Genomic DNA, 21,667 nt, shown 5'->3' with positions numbered 1-21,667 from the left:
CAATTCAAGATGAGATTTGGGTGGGGCCACAGCCAAACCATATCAATAAGTAAACTTTATTTTATTGTCCTCAGCTCTCACCCTCTCTGGCTGTCACTCATCTTTAAAGGAAACAGATGTTCCTGGGGGCAGGGTCTGAGATGCATGGGTTGGGTGACGTAGCAGCAGCTAAGGAACAGAAGAGCTTCACTCTCATTTAAGAAATCTGGTGGGGGGCGCCTGGTGTTAAAGCTGAGACTGAGCTGGCTGCAGAGCTGGGAGGTTTGGCTCATGAATTTCTGAGCCACACTACCTGCATCTGAATCTTGGCTGTGCCTCCTCCCTGCTGTGGGACGCTGCACAAGTCACTTCTGCTCTCTGTGCCTCAGCCCACTCATCTGTAAAATGGGACTCTGTAATCCTACTTACCTCTTGGGTACTCAAAATGAGGATAAAATGCTTATCTGTGCGTGTGCATGTGTGTGAATATATATTATAGTCATCCTTAGGTATCCGTGGGGGATTGGTTCCAGAACCCCCTGTAGATACCAAAATCCACAGATCCTCAAGTTCCTCATATAAAGTGATACAGTGTTTGCATATAACCTACCCACATCGTCATATATACTTTAAATCATCTCTAAATTACTTATAATACCTAATGTAAGTGCTTTGTAAATAATTGTTGTATAGCATTGCTTTTCTGTATTACTTTTTTTTGTTTTGTTTTTTGTTTTTTTGAGACGGAGTTTCAAAAAAAAAGGAAATGACCTTTTTTTTGCTTTGTGACCAGGCTGGAGTGCAGTGGTGCGATCTCAGCTCACTGCAACCTCCACCTCCCGGGTTCAAGCGATTCTCCTGCCTCAGCCTCCTGAGTAGCTGGGACTACAGGCGCCCGCCACCACGCCCGGCTAATTTTTGTATTTTTAGTAGAGACGGGGTTTCACCATGGTGGCCAGGATGGTCTCGGTCTCTTGACCTCGTGATCCACCTGCTTTGGCCTCCCAAAGTGCTGGGATTACAGGTTTGAGCCACCATGCCCAGCCTTGTTAGTATTACTTCTTATTTTAGTATTGTTATTTTTAATTTTTTTCCTGCAAATTTTCCATCCAAGATTGGTTGAATAAATGGGCTTGACTATAATATGTAAAGTGCTAATAAAGGCTCTTAGCACATAGTAAGTGCTATGTGCTGTTTACTTAAAAAACGAAAACACAGGGCTGGGTATGATGGCTTATGCCTGTAATCCCAGCACTTTCAGAGGCCGGGGCAGGAGGATTGCTTGAGCCCAGGAGTTTGAGACCATCCTGGGGAACATAATGAGACCCCATCTCTAAAAAGGAAAAACAGACAAATAGAAAAAAAACACAAAACAGCTCCAAAGAGCCCACGCTTGGTTCCTTTGGTGCCTGCATTCATGACTCTTGGGGCCAGGGACCTCTGTGATATTGCGAACTCTTCAGCAAGACCGTGGAGCCCCTGGAACCTCAGAGCAGGGAGACACCAGGCTGTGCTGTGCACTTGCCATAGGAATGGGCTCCCCCTCAAAGGCTGATTCTTCCTGAGTCCAAGCCAAGAACATATGCTTATAAAAATACCAAAAGGGGGCCGGGTGCAGTGGCTCATGCCTGTAATCCCAACACTTTGGGAGGCCAAGGTGGAAGGATCACTTGAGCTCAGGAGTTTGAGACCAGCCTGAGCAACATAGTGATGCCCTGTCTCTAAAAAAAAAAAAGTTTAAAAAAATAGTTGGGCATGGTGGTACACACCTGTAGTCCCAGCTACTTGGGAGGATCTCTTGAGCCCAGGAATTCAAGGCTGCAGTGAACTGGGCTTGTGCCACTGCACTCCAGCAGCCTGAGTGACAGAGCAACACTCTCTCTTAACAAAACAAAACAAAAAACAAAAGGAAGGGAGGCCTGGGTGTGAAGGCAGTCCAAGCAGGGGCTCTCAGGTTCCTGTGCACACCTGGTGTCACTGTGGGCACCAGGGTGCCACATCAGAGGATGCAGGGGCTGCTGCGGGGGCCTGGGGCTTGAATGGGGTGGAGAAGTCATTAATACACCCAGGACACTCACTACCTGTTGTTTTTCCTCACAGGCCGATGCTGCTACCAGCTTTCTGAGAGCAGCAAGATCAGGTAACTTGGACAAAGCTTTGGATCACCTGCGGAATGGGGTAGATATTAACACCTGTAACCAGGTAAGTGGGATGGAGGCAGGCCTGTTGTCTCTGAAGAGCAGCTCTTGCCTGATGCCATTTCCTGAGAGCTTTGAAACTGCCTCTATTAACCTTTTCTCAGTGGCCTCAAAACTCCCCCAGGGCTTCTGCCTGTGGAAGGCCCTAACCTTGCTGTTTCCACGACTGCCGTGGCCCAGGGCCCCACAGAGAAGGGCTGATGCCTGAACAGTGTGGGAGAGGCCCGCACAGATCCCCTGCGGTCTCCTCGCTTAGAAGTTGCAGTCGATCCCCGCTGTTGTCTTAGAATATGTGGCCTTTGAATTGGGGCAGGAGGAAGAGCCTTTGAAAGATGCTGTGTCAGTGGGGATGTTCAGTCTCCTTTGTCCACCAGCAGTCTGTGTGGGTTCTCGGCTAGCCTGAGAAGAAAGTCGAGGAATGAGGCCCCGCTTGGGTCAGGTGCTGACAAAGGTGGGTGGACTCGGGTTGAGGATGGTGGGGCTGGTGCAGAGGCTGGCTCTCCAGGGCTCCTGAGTGACACAGCCGAGCCTTAGCTTCAGAAGGGGCTGGAGAGGAAACGAAATGTGTTTGGGTTGGGTTGGAGGGCAGAGACTCGGGCTTGGAGCCAAAGATCCAGGAACTAACTAACTAGAGAGGAAATGACCTTCCAGGAAGGGAACAGGTGTGTGGCTTGGGTTTGTGGATTGGTGACAGGTTTTGTTGGTTTGTAGATATTTGCCTGCCAATTAAGTTGTTGAGTTACACATGCTAATTGTTTCTAATTTAGAATACATTTATCCATTGCGACTTTTTAAAAAACATCTTAGCCATTAAAAATGTGTTCTTAATTGTGATCAAATATACAGCCTAGAATTTCCTGTCTTAACCATTTTTCGGCATACAGTTCAATGGGATTAAGTCCATTCATATTATCCTGTAATCATCATCCATCTCCAGAACTCTTTTCATGTCGCAAAACTGAAACTCTGTTCTCTTTAAACACTAACGCCTCATTTCTGACTACTCCTCAGCCCCTGGTGACCACCCTTCAACTTCCAGTCTCTACGAATTTTATTACTATAGGGACCTCACAGAAGCGGAATCCTGCTATATTTGTACTTTTGAGACTGGCTTCTTTTATTTAGCATAATGTCTTCATGGTTCCTCTGTACTTTAGTGGCTTGGGTGACTTTTCCAAGCTAGCAGGGCCAGATTTTCCGAATGTAGGTTAGGTTTTCCATGGGCAACGTGCCTCTGTCCTACCCCCTCATCTACTGTTTCCCTACCCTTCCTGCCCCTGTTTAAAACGCAAAATACCATCCCGTGCAGTGCACTCTGGGAGGCTGAGGTGGGCAGATCACCTGAGGTCAGGAGTTCAAGACCAGCCTGGCCAATGTGGAGTAAACCCCATCTCTATTAAAAATACAAAAATTAGCCGGGCATGGTGGTGCGTGCTGTAATCCCAGCTACTTGGGGGGCTGAGACAGGAGAATTGCTTGAACCCAGGAGGCGGAGGTTGCAGTGAGCCGAGATCATGCCACTGCACTCCAGCCTGGGTGACAGAGTGAGACTCTATTTCAAAAATAAAATAAAATAGACTGGGCACGGTGGCTCACACCTGTAATCCCAGCACTTTGGGAGGCCGAGGCAGGCAGATCATGAGGTCAGAAGTTCGAGACTAGCCTGGCCAATATGGTGAAGCCCTGTCTCTACTAAAAATACTAAAATTAGCCGGGCATGGTGGTGCGCGCCTATAGTCCCAGCTATTTGGGAAGCAGAGGCAGAAGAATCGCTAGAACCCGGGAGGCAGAGGTTGCAGTGAGCCAAGATCGTGCCACTACACTCCAGCCTGGGCAACAGAGTGAAACTCTGTCTCAAATAAATAAATAAATAAATAAATACAATACAATATAAAATACTACCTGCCTCCATTTCTAGGGCTAAGACCCCATCTGGATTCAGTTGGTCTCTTGCAGTGGCAGAAATTCACAGCTAAAAGATCAGAGAGAATGGAGCAGTATGGTATGTGATAGGAAACAGAAGTAGGTGTGTGATAAGAAGCAAAGACCCTGGCAGTGCGCTTCAGAGGGAAAGTGAGGTATGTGGACCTGACTGGAATTTGCAAACTGGATGAAGGACCAGGCCCCCTGCCCCTTTTCTCATCCCTCCTCCCAGAAATGCCAACATCCACATATCCACGGCCCAAAGGACATTGTGGTGGTTCTAACCAAGCATCTGCTCAGGCTGGCCTTTGCAAAGCAGGTTGAAAACTCAGCCAATTTTTTGATGCCAAGAGGTGGATGCAGCAAAGTCTGGAGGTAGGGTGAGAGTCTTGGTGTGAGAGTTGTTCAGGAGACAGGGTCTGGGACCTTCTTAGCACCGCACCTCCAGAAGCAGCTGCACAGGCTGCAGTTGTGTCGCCCCAGCCCCCCATAGGCAGGGGGGTTGCTTGCTCTCTCCACCTGGGATGCATTCTTGGGCTTGCAGAGATGCACGCCTGGAGGCTTTCTTTGTTCTTACTGTGGCTGGAGAATTGCAGATGTGTTTCTCCGCAGTGCAGTTCTCAGTGGAGGTGAATCACACCTTCAGAGGCCTTCCAAGGGTTAAGATTCTAGCTCTCAAAGGAATCCATTCAGCTGAAATGGGGACAACTGAATGTGTGTGAGACTTGAGCCAGGGCTCATTTTCTGTGTGAAATTGGAAGATTTTGATGCCACCGGGGAATAGCTGTGTCCTGATTGGTCTCCCGTTGGAGAGGCCTTGGGTGTAACTGCCTTGTCACTCTGCCTTCTCTCCTCAGAGCACCTCTTCAGTTCGTTTTGGGCTCAGAGAACAGCAAGCACTGAGGTATTATTTGCACTTTATTGACACCATTTCCGATTGGCTCAGCGCCAGTGACAAGTGGCTGTCAGCCCTGCTTGAGGCTGACGGGAGGCTCCTGCCTCAGACTCAAGACTGCAGTCCTGGCTAAGCCTGGCCTCTCTCTTAAAGAGGACACTGCCGCAAGTTATGAAATGAGCGTCAGAAGGGAACGAAAGACAGGACACACCAAGTGCAAAGCCCCTTGCTGCTCGTTAATTCCCACAGCTGCCAGATGTGGCCCTGTTGGTCCCTGTCTTATGGTCTGTGGCTGAGCAGGACAGGTAGCTGCAGGTGGCTGCACCTGGAAGGGAGCTGGTCAGGGTTCCCTGAACCTCATTCTGGTTGCACAGGGCAGTTTGGTTTTGCTGTTGCGGGGAGAGTCCTGGTGGTGGGGGAGGGACTCCAGCGGCTGAACCCATGCCTGCATGAAACCCACGAGTGCACCCAGCGGGACGATCCTGCATCTGCGTAATGTGCACAGGGTCAGCCTCTTAATGCTACTAGAGCTTTCTGCTCTTTAAAACACGCATAAAAGCAAGCTCTTGTCCCGGGGTCATGGCAAGAGAATTTGCTTTCGGCTTGAATCTTCTGAGCTGATGTACTGTGGTGGCGGTAACAGGGCAAATACTTATCCTTACATAAGTAACACACTTTCAAATAGTATGTTTTTGTGGAAAGTGCGTACTGTTTGCCATAATAGGAAGTAATTACTCTAAGTAGCGTGGAAAGAGGAACTCTTGGCTTATATAAGAGACGTCTGAATATTCAGGGCAGTTCTTTGACTGTGTCTACTAATGTTCTGTCATCATTATCATTACCATGTCTATAGGAAAGAAGAAATTTATATGTAAGAACACACACATGTGTGCATACAGGAGCCCCCCCTTATATGAATGCCAATTTTAAAATTTATTGTTTGCACTTCAGATGCCTGTGTCCAATGTACTTCCTGTGCATCTCCACGTGTATATGGAGAGCTGGGCTGAAGGGATAGCATAATTTCATTTTAAAGTCACGGTCCTTATCCGCTCTGAACTGTAGTCTATTGGCAGTGAGAGCTATTAATCAAATAATAACACAAACAGATATGCATACCAAAAACTATGTTAGGAACCATGAATGGAAGGCAGAGAGTATATGAGAGGACTGCCCTAGAGTCAGAGGTCAGAGAAGGCTACCATGAGGAAGAGACAGCTGAGCTGAGGGAGGAGCAGGGGCAAATAAGGTGAAGCAAGGGAGAACATGCTGGTCTTAGAGAGCAGCCTGTGCAAAGCCCCAGAGGCAGGGAAAGGAGCAGAGGGTTGAAGGAAGGCCAGAGTGGGCGCAGTGCAGACAGCAGGAGAGGTCAGGCGAGGTGAAGCTGGGGTCGTGCTGGAGCTTACAGGTAGGGGCGAGAGCCACAACACTCAGCGACTGAGACAGGAATGTAAAGATGGGAACAGGAGACACTGGGAACTATGGGTGTGGGAGGGCGGGAGGAGGGCATGGGTGGAAAAACTGACTATTGGGTACTGTGTTCACTACCTGGGTGACAGGATCATATGCCCTCCAAACCTCAGCGTCATGCAGTACATTCATGTAACAAACCTGCACAGGTACCCCCGAATCTAAACTAGAAGTTGAAATTATAAACAACTGGGACAGCGTGCCCCTGGGCCAGAGCAGTGTGTGTGCATGCATGTGTGTGCTCACCAGCTGCACCAGATGTTAACCCTGTAGTTGCTGACCGAGGGGAAGGGGTCTGGGGGAGGGTGACAGTGGCCAGAGCAGCAGGGATGGGGTACTTAAGAGCCTGCAGCAGGCCGGGCGCGATGGCTCATGCCTGTAATCCCAGCACTTTGGGAGGACGAGGTGGGCAGATCAACTGAGGTCAAGTGTTCGAGACCAGCCTGGCCTACATGGTGGAACTATTTAGTCTCCACTAAAATAAAAAATTAGCTGGGCATGATGGCAGGCGCCTGTAATTCCAGCTACTCGGGAAGCTGAGAGGCAGAAGAATCTCTTGAACCCAGGAGGCAGAGGCTGCGGTGAGCCGGGATTGAGCCACTGCACTCCAGCTCGGGCAACAGAGCAAGACTCTGTCTCAAAAAAAAAAAGAGCCTGCGGCAGTGGCCACTGACCTGGAGGAGTGGAGCGTTTCAGCATATAACACCTGCACAGCTGTATTGCTGTGTCCTGGTTGAATATCCCCCCTTGTAGAAGCCACATGAAGGATTCCAGTCTTTCTCCCGAGCATAGCGGAAAGTGAACCACAGATTCAAGTACAGGAGTGGTTGACATGATCAGGGTTGTGCTTTAAAGGGTCTCACTGGCTACCACGTGGAAAACAGGCGGAGGGCCCACTGGTGCAGTGGGGGAGCCTGTGTGTGCCCAGCAGCGCAGGAGGGACGTGTAGGCAGCCTGGATGAGGGTCATGGCTGTGGAGACGGAGCAAAGCCAAGCAGGCTTGGGTGATGGATTGGATGGGGCACTGAGGGGAAGGAGACTCAAGAATGACCTTCCGAGGGCTGGCTTCCACGGCAGGTGGGTGGTGGCACCATCCGCTAAATGAGGGATGCTGGGAGCAGACCGGTGTGTGGAAACACGGGGGAGGAGTCAAGAACAGAGCTGTTCCAGATCCCAGTAAGGAGGCTCTGAGGAATACGAGCAGAAATATATAGTAAGCAGTTGGATATTTGAGCCTGGAACTCAGATAAGAGGTCCAGCCCAAAGATAGATATTTGGAAGTCATTCAGCCTTCGAGGAAGTCGAGTGCTGGCGGGGGCTGATGAGAGCAGGGAGGAAAGGCATGTTGAATATACTCCCACTCGCCTGTGTGGGGTCATTCCACAGCACTCATTAAACACCCACTCTGTGCCAGGCCTATTCTAGGCACTGAACAAGATAGACAAAATAGTCTGCGCGCTCGTGGCCTGTGCATGCTGGTGAGGGAAATAGACAATAGCTAAAAGGACGGGCACATACATGAAGTCAGCTGATGGGAGACACTGGGGAGGAGGAAGGTCAAGGTGACTATTTCGCTGGGGTGGTTGGGAGGGCTCTCTAGGGAGATGACTTTCAAGAGGCCTGGAAGAAGTAAGGGAGAGAGCCACGTGGTTTCTGGGGAACAGCATTCTTGGGAGAGCAGGAAACACATGCAAAGGCCCTGGGGCAGAAGTGAGAGTGGTTTGCTTGGGGAACAGCGAGGCTGCAGTTGAGTGATGGAAGGGAAGGTGGTAGGCAGGGGGGTGGGAGGAGTGCCTGGGGCCAGATCAAGGAGGGCTTGCATTGGTGAGGGCTTAGATTTTGCCATAAGGGTGAAGTCATTTGAAGGTGTTACACAAGAGATGCTCACGCTGATGGAGGTTTCTAAACAATTGCCCTCGCTGCTGTGTGGGGGATAGACTTGGGGCACAGGGACAGGAGCGGCAAGACTGGTGAGGGGGCTGGTGCAGGGGCCAGGTGGGACCCCGGGGTGGCTTTGAATAATGGGGATAGAGGAAAGGTAGCGAGGCCAGAGGACTTGCTGCCCAGGCTTGGAGTGTCATCACCCCAGATGTGTTGGTCTCAGCACACATTTTGCCCGGGCCCCTTATGCAGCCCAGGAATGGGTCATTCTTCCACCTAGAGCAGCCGCATAGCAATGGGTTGGTAGGTTCCATCTCAGCTCAACAGCCACTGTGAAGACAGCCTTGATCCCCATAGCTTGAAGCCATCCCTGCCTTTGTGATGTGTCGGTACCTCTCTTACGGCTCAAGCCTAGCTGGTCCTACTATGTTGCTTGCTAACATTGAGCAGGTCTTCCCACTCCTGGTGGGCTCCAAGCCGCAGTGAGGCAAAACCCATGATTGGGGACTCTGTTTCTCCACAGCGCCTGGCATAGGATGTGTCCTATGGTAGATGCTCTGGCATTTGTCTTAATAAATGGCCACATAATTGTGCACAGACCAGTAATAGCTTCACATGCTCAGTTTCCGGAATTATTGCTAGATTAATATCAAATCAAATTTTTTTCTTATGGAGACTATAGCAATACAAAAATACTTTCTGGGATGAAGTAACTGACTATACACATTGATGAGTCAACCAAATAAAATAAAACCAGAAAACAGCAGTGCCAGCCTGTGTCCCCTGAATTTCTACAATTGTCAGATTGACGTGGATGTTCCACTGGGGACCATGAGCTGGAATCCCAGGGGCAAAAAGCCTCACTCTTTTAGTTTTCTGTTCTATTCCGATGACGCTGACCCTTGCTGGTTCATTTGGCCTTCCTGATAGGAAAGAGAGAGCTTGAGACTCCAGGAGATAATTTTCCATGAAAAGGAGAAGCCTTGTCATCCACAACTCAGCGTAAGGCAGAGTTCAAAGTGAGGACTTCCTAGATCAGCCCAGGCAGTGTTGGTCCTCTTTGCCTGTCTCATTTTTCTCCGTAGTGCTTGTTACTGCATGCCTTCATATGCATTTATGTGTCTGCTTATTTTTGTCTTCACTAAATTGTAGGCACCTTAAGGGGAGAGGGCTTTGCTTTCCTCATTGCTCTGTGTCAGGATCCTGCTTAACCTATAGCACATGCTCATAAACTCAGTTGACAGACTGTATGAAAAAAAAAAAAAAGCAGCGATGTTGTTTGCTGTAGCTATGAATGGTGAAAGCTTGTATATTTTATGCTTAGTCCACGTAGGAACTAGACTAAGCACCATCACTTTGTAAGAGCCTTGTGCAATCATGCATACTTAGGATAATGAGCCTGCAATAAGCACGGCTCAGATGCTGGCATTAGCCCCACGGGTCAAGTATTTGGCAATATTTGCTGCAGTATCCAGAAGCTCGACCATCTGAATGATCACAAAAGCATAAACGATTTCCAGTGCGAAAACCCAGCCCAGGAAAGCACGTGAAACCATGCCAGCTCCCTGGATGTGCCTAAAGTTCCACATGTGCATTAGGAAGCCCTAATGTTTATCTTGAAGGTAAAGGGTTGCGGGCATTTGGAATAAATGGAGCACCTATAACAATAATTTCTGCTACAGTGCAGTATTTTCTACAGCAGCCAAATTCCAAGTCTTTTGATCAGGATTTCTTGAGCTCCGGTGATGGTGATAATTACGACCTTTCCAAGCTATAGAATCTTAGGGCTTAGTGGAGCTTACGACATTCAATTTCCATTTTATAGCTCAGGAAACTGAGGTCTAGAAGTTACTTCTGAATATCTTATGCTGTATGACTTTGGATTTGGGGAGTTGGGCTTACGAAGTCCAAGATGAGGCTGGGCATGGTGGCTCACGCCTGTAATCCCAGCACTTTGGGAAGCCGAGGCGGGCAGATCACCTGAGGTCAGGAGTTCAAGACCAGCCTTACTAACACGGAGAAACCCTGTCTCTACTGAAAATACAAAATTAGCCAAGCATTGTGGCGCATGCCTGTAATCCCAGCTGCTCGGGAGGCTGATGCCAGAGAATCACTTGAACCTGGGAGGTGGAGGTTGTGGTGAGCTGAGATTTCACCATTGCACTCCAGCCTGGGCAACAAGAGAGAAACTCCATGTCAAAAAAAAAAAAAGAAGAAGAAGAAGAAGTCCAAGATGAGGCCAGGCGCAGTAGGTCACGCCTGTAATCCCAGCACTTTGGGAGGCTGAGGTGGGTGGATCACCTGAGGTCATGAGTTTGAGACCAGCCTGACCAACATGGTGAAACTCCGTCTCTACTAAAAATAAAAAATTAGTTGGGCATGGTGGTGGGTGCCTACAATCCTAGCTACTCGGTAGTCTGAGGCAGGAGAATCACTTGAACCCGGGAGGCGGAGGTTACAGTGAGCCGAGATTGTACCACTGCACTCCAGCCTGGGCAACAGAGCAAGACTCCATCTCAAAAAAAAAAAAAGTCCAAGATGAAATTTCTCTGCTCATTCATTTATTCTGCAAACATTTATTGACCAATTACAATGACCCATGCACCATACTAGAGACTAGGGCTAACCAACATGAATAAATTCATGCCCTGTTTTCAAAGAACTCAGAGGCAGGTAAAAGGTCCAGCTTGTAGATAAAAGATTACAAATTCAGTACAAATTCAGTATCGTAAGTGCCATCCTGAAGGAGTACAGGAGATGTTTTTGTCTGTGTAATCATTCATTCAACAAATTTTTCTTTTTTTTTTTTTTTTTGAGATGGAGTCTTGCTCTGTCACCCGGGTTGGAGTGCAGTGGCAGGATCTCTGCTCACTGCAAGCTCCACCTCCCGGGTTCATGCCATTCTCCTGCCTCAGCCCCCCCAAGTAGCTGGGACTACAGGCGCCCGCCACCATGCCCAGCTAATTTTTTGTATTTTTAGTAGAGATGGGGTTTCACTGTGTTAGCCAGGATGGTCTTGATCTCCTGACCTCGTGATCTGCCTGCCTCTGCCTCCCAAAGTGCTGGGATTACAGGTGTAAGCCACTGCAACCGGCTTCATTCAACAAGTATTTTTCGAGCTGTTATAATGTTCCAAGAGCCAGCCAGTCAAAGATGAGCAGGTCCTGGGACCTGCCCTTACGTCGTTTCTAGTCTAAGGGTAGTGTCTGGCCTGCTAATGAGTCAGAGAAAGGTTGTGAAGGAAGGATACCAGTCTCCGAGTAGAGAACTGGGAAACAGGAATTGCTGTGAGAAGGAACAGACTGCAAAGGCTAGAGTGCCAAAGGGCACTGGGGCAGGGGGCAGTTCGGGGAGGTTGGGGTCCATGAAATGAAAGAGGTTGAGGATGGTGGTCGATCCAGCTAAGGAGGTTAGAGCTAGATCCGTATAGATCTAGAACCTGGCACTTTTCTCTGTCGTCATCTTTTTCTTAGGAGCTGTTGACAGGCATAGAAAAATATATTAAACTACATAGTTCTCTGATCCTACCTGCACCCCCAAAACACACAGAAAGCCTTCCTAACATGATGGTGTTGTGGTATTAAAGCTTCTTTAGACTTGCTGCCTTGGTGCAGCTCTGGAATAGTGATGAGGAAGACAGAATATTTCATTGGAGCCCTCACCTGGGAAAGGAGTGTTCTGTGTTAAATAGTTAAAACAGATATGCAGCTAGGTGCCCCTATGCCTGGCACCTGGTATGTGCTACACCGTTAATGCTGACGTCACCCTGAGAGTTGGTTAGAGCAGGTGCTTGACCAGGGAGGCTGGGGAGACTCAGAGAGGTGAAGAATCTCAGAGCCCAGGACTGAGACGCCCAGCCCAAGCCTCTGTACTGACTCAGAGGATGGATTTGACACTGCACAACAAGCCTGTTATTGCTCTGGGTGATCTGCCCCCGACTGGTTTCATTTTCCCTTCCTCTGCAGCCAAGGAGGAGCTAATTGACCAGTTCAGTTACATAAAAATCTTCATGTGTAGTCACAGCAGGGACATTCCATGGAATCCTAGGGGCTGGGAAAAGGGTGACTAGCACCTTCAGGAATGATCCGGAACATAGTGCAAGGAAAGCACACCCTCTAAACTCCACTTTATGGTTTCATTGCTCTAGGAATTTAGAATATGAAGACCAGATGTGATCTTCATAGTGCTTAGGGAGAAAGAAAAAAGATAGGCCTGTGTGTGGCAGGTTCCATGAAGGTGCATTCAATTCTGCAAACTCTTATGCACCAGGCTCCATGCTAGGACCTGATTACTAAGGTGAGCAAAACACAGGATCTCAAAAAATTCAGGCCTTTGGGATAGACAAGCACAAGCGCAGACAAATGCAATTCTGTGTGATGAGGGTCTTGAGAGAGTTATCAAGGTCCGTGGGAACATGGCCAAGAAAGCAATCCACCTTTAGGGGGCTAGAAATAGGGTACAGTGTGGCAAAGAGAGGGGACAGGTAAAGTCACAGGCAAAATGACACTCGATCTGGGCCTTGAGGAAGATTCGCCTCTCTGGTTGTTAGAGGAAATGCTGAAAGCAGATCCCATGGTTGTGATGAGACTAGAGGAGGAATGAGAATTGGCCGCGATTGTTTGCATTCCACTGACTTCTTTGGTGTAAACCCTTTCTGTCCGTTTTGACAAGCCTTGGCTCTGATTTTAACTCCCTTACGTTCTGCGAAACCACTGTTAACAGTTTATATGAATCTTGGCATATTATTTTTTCCGTACATGCAAAACACATAGCTTAACTGTTTTCTGCAAGCTGTTACGTTGTCTTATTCTTGGAGTTATGGAATTCAGAGGAAACTGGAAGCTCAGAGCAGTTTTGTCATTGCAAAGCAGCATAAATTGAAGCCTGGGAGGTCATAGATAAGGACAGTTTAGAAGTCCAGGGTTCTTTTCTCCTGACCCCACTGCCCTTCTTCTAAAGGTCTGGGTCTTTTTTTTTTTTTTTTTTAAAGAATACCAAGATCTCGGGCACGGACGCTCTTTCTAGGCCATAGGAGATATTCTTAGCTGCTGAGCTGCATTTCAGAGTCCCATTCTCTCATTAACTTGAGCTCACACTTCCTCCTCCACCTTCCCAAGGGCCCATGAGCCTCTGCAGTTGATTTGCTGCTGAGCTACAGGATTTCTCTGAGCACAGGGCTGCTGCGAGTTCTGTACAATCAGAATAAAAAGAAGGTGAGCTGAGGTTGATTCATTTCCTTGCAGAGCTCTAAAATCGTTGTGCATTCCTTTTTCTTAAAGTAATGAAAAGGATTAGAGTGTTTTTCCTCCTCATGAGTATCCAGCAAACTGTGAATCCTAAACGCTACCTGGGCAGGAGGGCTAAAGTTAGATTGCAACAAAGCAAACAGAAAATGCTCAGAGCCAGTTGCCTCCTTTTCCATCTGCGCCACCTCTCTCTTAGTTTGTGCTGTCCTCTCAGTTTCTTCTCTTATTCTGTCTTTCCAGTCCCTAGGCAAGAGACAGATTTGCAAAGGAGATCAGGTGTGATTTTCCACTAGGGTTATGGCAGTTGCTTCAGCTCTGCCTGGCTTCTGATTCAGTAGATTCCAAGATCATATATTTTTAGCAGATCTTTCCCACCAAGCAGTCTCTGAGGAGCCATAAACTATCTGGGTTAGAAAGAGGCTGCAGGTGGTATGGCCCCGCAGAACGAGAGGCCTGCCCTCCAGAAGAGGTCTCCCCCATCAGCGGGTTTCCCCGTGGGCTGAGGGCTGTTCTCTTCGCGTGTTTGATTGCACTCCGGGGTTTCCATCCTGGAATAATATCAGAACTGCAGTAAAGGTCATGCCTCATGGGTCCTTTACAAATAGGACGGAAGCCCAGCCACTCAGAAGGCTGAGGCGGGAGGATGGCTTGAGCCCAGGAGTTCAAGACCAGCCTCAGCAACATAGTGAGACCTTGACCTACAGAATAAATAATTTAAAAATTAAACATTAAAAAACAAATTAGCCAGGCGTGTCCCTGCACCTGTAGTCCCAGCTACTCAGGAGGATCGCTTGAGCCCAGGAATTCGAGGTTGTGGTGAGCTGTGATCTCCCCTGTGAATAGCCATAGTACTCCAGCCTGGGCAACATAGCAAGACCCCATCTCTAAAAGAAAGAAAGGAAAAACCAGGACAGATAGATGTAATTATAACTTCAAACTGGCTGTGATTCCCAAAATGTGTAAAAGCCCCAGCGGGCCACCTGTCCCCTACTTAGACCCAGAATTACCCCCACAACATCACTCCTCTCCTCCAGCAGCCTCTGCAGCTCACCACCACTCCTCCTTACCTCCCATTAAAAAATTGTTTAGTAGTTCCGAATCTATAGAAAAGTTACAAGAAGGTACAGAGAATTCCCACATCTCCCGTGTCTGCATTATCTACACCTTTTCTTCTACACTTCCTGTCCCTGTTGATCTGTCTATAATGTAGGACGTGTGACCTGATTCTGCACATCCCCAAACACTCCAGTGTACACCATCCAAAAGTAAGGGCACTTTCCCAGGTATCCATCCCACGTGCCTGCCAATCTGGAAATCAACACTGATGCAGCACAACCATCCAATCCACAGATTCCGTTGGGATTTTGCCAACTGTCCCTCCCACAATTTCTCCCTCTCTCTGTGCCTCCTTCCTTCACATCTCCCCGCCCCTTCTTCTTTCTCCCTCCCCTCCCTTTCCTGCTCTCCTCCATCCTTTCCTCTCTCTGTCTCTCTGTCTCTCTGTTTTCTCTTGCTGTCTCTGTTCCCCTCCACCTTTTTCTGTCTCTCTCTGTTTCAGAAATCTCTCCAGGAAGATATTTTGCATTTAGTTGTCATGTCTCATCAGCCTCCTTCCATCTGGAATAGGCCCTCAGCGTGCCCATTTCTCATGTGTTTGACCGTTTTCCATGCTGTAGTTTGAGCCTCAGCTGTCTGTCTGATGCTGCCTCATGGCCATATGGCCGTGCTGGACAGGAATACCATAGAAATCATGCTCCCGCTGGGCGCGGAGGCTCACGCCTGTAATCCCAGCAATTTGGGAGGCCAAGGCGGGCGGATCATGAGGTCAGGAGATCGAAACCATCCTGGGGAACACTGTGAAACCCCGTCTCTACTAAAAATACAAAAAAATTAGCTGGGCGTGGTGGCGGGCACCTGTAGTCCCAGCTACTTGGGAGGCTGAGGCAGGAGAATGGTGTGAACCTGGGAGGCGGAGCTTGCAGTGAGCCGAGATTGCACAGCTGCACTCCAGCCTGGGCAACAGAGCAAGACTCCATCTCAAAAAAAAAAAAAAAAAAAGAAAGAAATCATGCTCCCTTCCCACTCGTGGGGATGTTAATCTTGATCACCAAGTGAAGTTGGTGCCAGCCACGTTTTTCTACTATAAGTTCACTGCTTTTCCCTTTGTAATTGATCAGTATTGTGTTGGGGGAGGGAAATATTTCAGTCTAAAGGGATCCATTGATGGGAGCCCATTAATGACATCTGCCTGTATCAGCTACTGCTGTGGTGGCTCCAGAGAGTGATTCCCCATTTCCATCATGTCTTCTACATCTTATAGCTGGCTTTCTACTAAAGGATAAGCTTTTTCTTCTCCCCATTAATTTATTTTTTCTTTATTTGTATAGAGCTGTTTGGACTCATGGATTCGTCTTCCATGGATTTGTCTTCGTTTCAACCTGATACTCCCATGACTTATTTTAATGGTCAAGTCTAAGCTGGGCCAATAGAAGTCCTTCCCATTAGTTGGCTTCTTCATCCTTTGACATGTCCTCATCATTCCTTGAGCATTTTCCTACTTTCTGGCACAAGGTGCCCCAGGCTCATTTTATACTTGCCCTGCCCCAGCCCTGGCTCAGCGCTTCTCCAAAGATCCCTGGTTCCTGTTAGTGGAGACAGCACTTAGACACTAGGGTCCGGTCCCCAATATGCCCGTTGCTCCGGGTTGTCATATGTCTGTGTGCATGCGTGTATGCATACACGAGTCTGTTAACTACATCTACAGCTGTCTATGTATATATATATGAAGAATCAATGAGATCACGCCAATATTTCTGGTTCCAGCCCAGTGCTCGGAATTCTTTCTAGCCTTTCCTCTCCCCATGTTTGTACAGTTCTTCAGACAGCAAGAGGCCTGAATGCCACTGATGCCTGTCCTCCTTAACGTATTCACTGACTCGTTTGCTCAGTGTGACAACCTCCCAAGCACTCCATTAGCTGTCCTCTTTCTCAGACCCCAGACACGCTGCTGCCCATGCCCCGCAGGGCACCTCTCTGCTCACTGCCCTCTAAGGCCGACATCCCCCAGCTGGGTGGCGAGGGAAGGAGAAGGATGAGAAGGGAGGATGGGAAAGCACTCCTTCAGCTTTGATTTCATTTCTGTTTTGGTTGAAAATTTGATGTAGGCGATTTGAGGAAAGAAATCAAAACTTATATAGCTCTAGTAATTTTTTTGATGTGTCTCAATTCATTTCCTCTTCTAGCCAAACTATCAGGCTGTCGCTCCTTCCCTTCCCATCATCTGCTCTGCCTCCTGTGGATCCATGGTCTTTGCCTTGCTTTCTTCCCTGCTCTTTCTTTCATTCTCATCAGTTTCAGAATTTGGAGTAAGAATGGCAGTCACTCCAGTCCTTCTTTTCCTCTCTGTAACCTCAGTTTAGGCTCTTTTCTCCTACTCTGCTGCAGGGCTGCAGACCTGCAAATGTGATATATTCTGTTGTGGTCTCGCCCAACAAACAAGGACCAATAATAGAGCAAAGCCAGAGGTCACACATGTACAAGTTGGTTGCTATTTGGGGAATTAAGCTTCTGTGACATCGAGTATAGCACTTGCTTGTTTATAATAACTCAACAGAGGATCCAAATTGAATAGGAAAGTGGGATATGAAATATATCCCACTAACCTAGGATATTAAATAGAAGAGCCCACTGTGTAGACCCCTTCCTCCTTATCACAGGCAAGATCTTCTGACTGGATCTTTGCTGCCTGCATGGGTAAAGGTAAAAGCATCTAGGCATTTCTTTTCTCGTCTTTCATTTTATTCACTCTGGGGTCCTCAGACTCCTTGGTGTCTCTGCCACTGCTATCGGGCCTATTCTTTCCAGGACTGCGGTGCCTTCCATCCCCATAACATCTTCCCCTGGCCAGTGCTCCCTTGCCTCTGGGCCTGGCTCAACCAATCATTAGATAGTAGATATTGATTGATGCAAAGGCTGTGTTTCCTGAGTGTTATATGAACATGTTGCCCAGGTTCTCCGGAAACACAGCTCAAAGAAAGGGAGTGGGGGACTGAGCAGTGAGTTTCAGGAGGTGTGGAGTGGGGAGGTCCTCAGTCATGGGACGCAGCTGAAGCTGCCTGCTCCATAGAGGCAGGGCCAGCCTTGTGCACGGGTGAAATAAACAGCTACATGGAAAGGAGGTGTGAGGGCTGTGTGTCCTCATGGGAATGTAGGCATTTGCTTTTGAGATGTTCTTGCAGTTTTGCAGAGACACCAAGGCCTTTCTATTTCAAACCGTTCCCCTTCTCTTGACAGGAAGAGTTAAATTCCCCATGTCTCCTGTATTCATACATTTGGAAATCAATTAGTGCAACTGGGGCAATCAGAAGAGCTAAACAGAGGAATAATTTAATGAGAACAAATGTCTGGAATTGTGTATTTTGCCAACGGAATTTCTCACATTTGGTGCAAGAAAATACTCCACATTGAATCAACCAGGCTGAATGTGACTTTTTTCTTCTTCTTCTTAAAAATGTTAAAAGAAACATAGCCTGGCTGAGGTCTCCTTCCCCGCCCATCACACAGATCACTTTTCAGAACAATCCTGTCAGTTGACATTTCACCTGAAAAAGAGCAAAGGCAGATGCACAACTCTAGGTGTGTGTGCTTGGCATGAAGATTTTTGCCAAAAAGAGCCTTAAAAGGTTACCTCCTGTGTTAGGACTATGCGGAAAGAGATCACATGGGGCCAGCTGGCCTTAAGGGCTCGGTACAGGGAGTATGTAGGATGCAGAAGGCTGCAGAGAGCATGGCTCCTACTGTGACGATGAGAAAAAGCTCGATAATTTACAAAGTGATCATTTTTTCCTGAACCCGTCTCATGCCTGCCTGAGGTAGTAAGGCAGCCGAGTAAACAGAATTTCAAACAGAGGCAAAGCCGTCTAAGAAGCGGGCCATGTAAATCGCTTCAGCTTTGGCAGAGGTCAGGAAAGAGAGGTGTTCACCGTACACGCCAAAATCTTTTTTTTTTTTTTTTTTCCAGGTAAGGTCTCACTCCACCACTCAGGCTCAAGGACAGTGGTGCTGTCATAGCTCACTGCAGCCTTGAACTGCTGGGCTCAAGGGATCCTCCCACCTCAGCCTTCCAAAGTGCTGGGATTAAAAACCATCACACCCAGCCACCAAAATCTTTAAAGTTCTTGAAGGCCAAGTGTGGGCCGGTGTGTCTGGAACAGGCTTTTCTCCACGGGCCCCCCATGAGAAGTATTGGGATATGTCAGGAGCCAGAGGAGGCCCCCTCGGCAGCCAGGTGTGCAGGAGGTGACCTGTAGCTGTGCAGGCAGGAGTGGAGGGAGGAACGGACACAAAGCTTTCACCACTTCTCCAGATCTTTCCCTCGTGTGAAGCAAAAATAGACCCTATCACCTTTATTTTCATTTTTGAAATTGTGGTAACATTTATTCTGAGAATAAAACAGGCCTCCCCTCCCCTACTCCTATGGGACGCTGAGAGGAGGGAAGCCCAGTTCTGGGTGGAGTGGGTTGGAAGCCCCACCCATCTGTAAATGGGACTCCCAGGTCCCCGTGGGTGCATGAGGTGAACAAGGCAGTTGCTCTTCCCCACCCACCCAGCATCCTCACCTGCCTGTTTCCCTCTTGGGGACCAGAGATCCCTGCATGGCCAGAAGCCAGCCCAGCCTACCTGTAAGAGCAAGCCTGTTAATCCAGTGCTGTCCAGGTGTGGGAGGCAGTGCCTGGCCCCAGGCTGAAGCCCACAGGTCTGCCAGTTGGGCCTGGTTTGCACCTGTATCCCAGGGGACATGATTGAGCAAAGACCCGTGTGTCAGCCCCAGAGGCCTGAGCTGGCTTATCCAGCACTCACTGCACCAACTCAGGAACCTTAATTTGAAGTAGACACTGAGGGGTGGTGATTACATGAATGTGTATATAGAGTGAATGCATACAGAGATATACCAATCCTTAGACCGTAGACCTAGGGGAGGAATAGAAACAAGCTGCCTCAGCCAGGGGAGGGGTAGGAAACATTCCTGCCAATGACTTGCCGCTGTGGGGAAGATAGGAGCAGCCACCTTGGGATTCCTAGGGGAGGGGCTGGAGATTGTCTTGGGCCGGGGATTCTACACCAATAACAAGCAGGCAGCTGGGCGCGGTGGCTCATGCCTGTAATCCCAGCACTTTGGGAGGCCGAGACAGGTAGACTACCTGAGTTCAGGAGTTCGAGACCAGCCTGGCCAACATGGTGAAACCCCGTCTCTACTAAACATACAAAAAATTAGCCAGGTGTGGTGGCAGACACCTGTAATCCCAGCTACTTGGGAGGCTGAGGCAGGTGAATTGCTTGAACTTGGGAGGTAGAAGTTGCAGTGAGGCAAGATCATGCCACTGCACTCCAGCCTGGGCAATGAGAGTGAAACTCCATCTAAAAAAAAAAAAAAAAATCAAAAACAAACACAAAAAAACCAAGCAGGGGTCGACTACTGCTGGGGGAGGAGCAAGAAACTCACACCCAAGACCAATGCAAGTGAGACAGGTTTTGCTGCCACAGAGAAGGGGGAAGGATTGCTAAACATGGAAAAGAAATCCCACCTCAGAGGGTCACATGTACAGAGCCTGCCTAATAATGAAGCTGGAGCATGACAAAAGAGAGCATGCCCATTCCTGCCAGCCTAACGTGTTGTAATAAGGAAGAGCAGGCCACTGCTTGGAGAAGAGTAGGAGCATGGAGAATTACCTCATTTAAGGCCCAGGCATGCAGGATGGCTGGAAGTTGAGGGAGGTCAAGAACACTCACACAAAAAGCCCCTCGCACCCCAGCTCCAACTCGAAAGTTCAAGATAACCGCAGTCTACCTTTGTAAGAATGTGAAGGCTGTGGTGCACTGAAAGTAACAACAAAACTCAAACTCAGGTCAACCCCTGAGATTGACTCAGCCTTCCCACCTCCATGCTGACAACTTCACAGAAGAAGAGGCATGTTGATTTCCAGCCATAAATACTATTTACCTCAGTCTCTACTGCTCTTCTATGCTTGATGTCTGGCACTCAACTAAAAATTATCACACACCAAAAAAAAAAAAAAAAAGAAAGAAAAAAACAATGAACTATTGTCAAGAGACAAAGCAATAAACAGAATCAGACCTAGAGATGACCATGATGTTGGATGTTGGAAGTATTAGATGGACTTTAAAATAACTATGACTAATATGTTAAAGGATCTAGTGGGAAAAGTAGATAACATTCATGAGTAGATGGAAATTTTCAGCAGAGAGATGAAAACTATAAGAAAAAGTCCAATGAAATGCTGAAAAGACACTTTCTCAGAAATGAAGAATTTATTCAACAGGTTCATCAGTAGACTGGACATAACTGAGGAGAGAATTAAAGAACTTGAGGATAAGTCAATAGAAATAATTCAAATTGAAAGAAAAGAGAGAAAAGAGGGGGAAAAAAACAAACCAAAACAGAGTAGCCAAGAGCTATGGGACAACATCAACTGGTCTAAAACACATGTAATTGGAGCTCCAGAAGGCAGTATCTGTAGGAAAAGGACTCTAGCGAACTGGTGTTTTCCTCCAGGGAAAGCCATATGGTTAAAAAATGGCCACAAGTAGTTATTGCTTTTCTCCCCAGCTTCTAATTTAGTGAAATCATTTACTCTTATATTATTCTGCTTCCTTTTTGCTTATCTTCTACACCCTGTTATTTGAGGGAAGAAATATGTGATTTATCCACACCCCCAATCTTCTTTAACAGTCTGCCGTTTGGCTTCAAGAAAAGTGGCTGTGAAGGTGAGATGGAGTCGCCAAAAAGATTCAAAGCAAGTCTCAGCAAGCTACATTTTACTTTTAGCAACCAAGCTAACTTAAACTTGATTTAGCTAAAGTAAAACATGATTCTCAGTTTTGAAGAGGTGGTAAATTACAGTTCATCTCTGTCCATACTTACAGCTAAGAACAAATAGCTCACATAATTTGCACTCCTCCTCCTCCTTCTCATTTGAGCAATGAAAAATCTGCTTAAAGAAAAAGGAAGTATTAAATATGGTATTTATCCACAAAATGCTCTTTTGGATATCAGA

At 47.8% G+C, this 21,667-nt stretch overlaps 1 protein-coding gene across 13 annotated transcripts in view; it reads left to right on the top strand.

The window, feature by feature from the left end:
- Nucleotides 1-21,667, top strand: part of ANK1 (ankyrin 1) — a 241,754-nt gene that overhangs the window by 133,499 nt on the left and 86,588 nt on the right. For 12 of the 13 annotated variants that reach the window (XM_063610965.1, XM_063610964.1, XM_055296053.2 and 9 more), the window contains exon 2: nt 2,080-2,181. In XM_063610965.1, the coding sequence (XP_063467035.1) occupies nt 2,080-2,181 (102 nt within the window). Of the gene's footprint in view, nt 1-2,079; nt 2,182-21,667 lie in introns of those variants that run through there. The other variant, XM_063610962.1, reaches the window with a different exon arrangement.

The sequence above is a fragment of the Symphalangus syndactylus genome, chromosome 10 (assembly GCF_028878055.3).
Source record: "Symphalangus syndactylus isolate Jambi chromosome 10, NHGRI_mSymSyn1-v2.1_pri, whole genome shotgun sequence".
NCBI lineage: Eukaryota > Metazoa > Chordata > Mammalia > Primates > Hylobatidae > Symphalangus > Symphalangus syndactylus.
The sequence above is the reverse complement of the archived record's forward strand: the minus strand, read 5'-3'. Positions and strand labels throughout refer to the sequence as shown.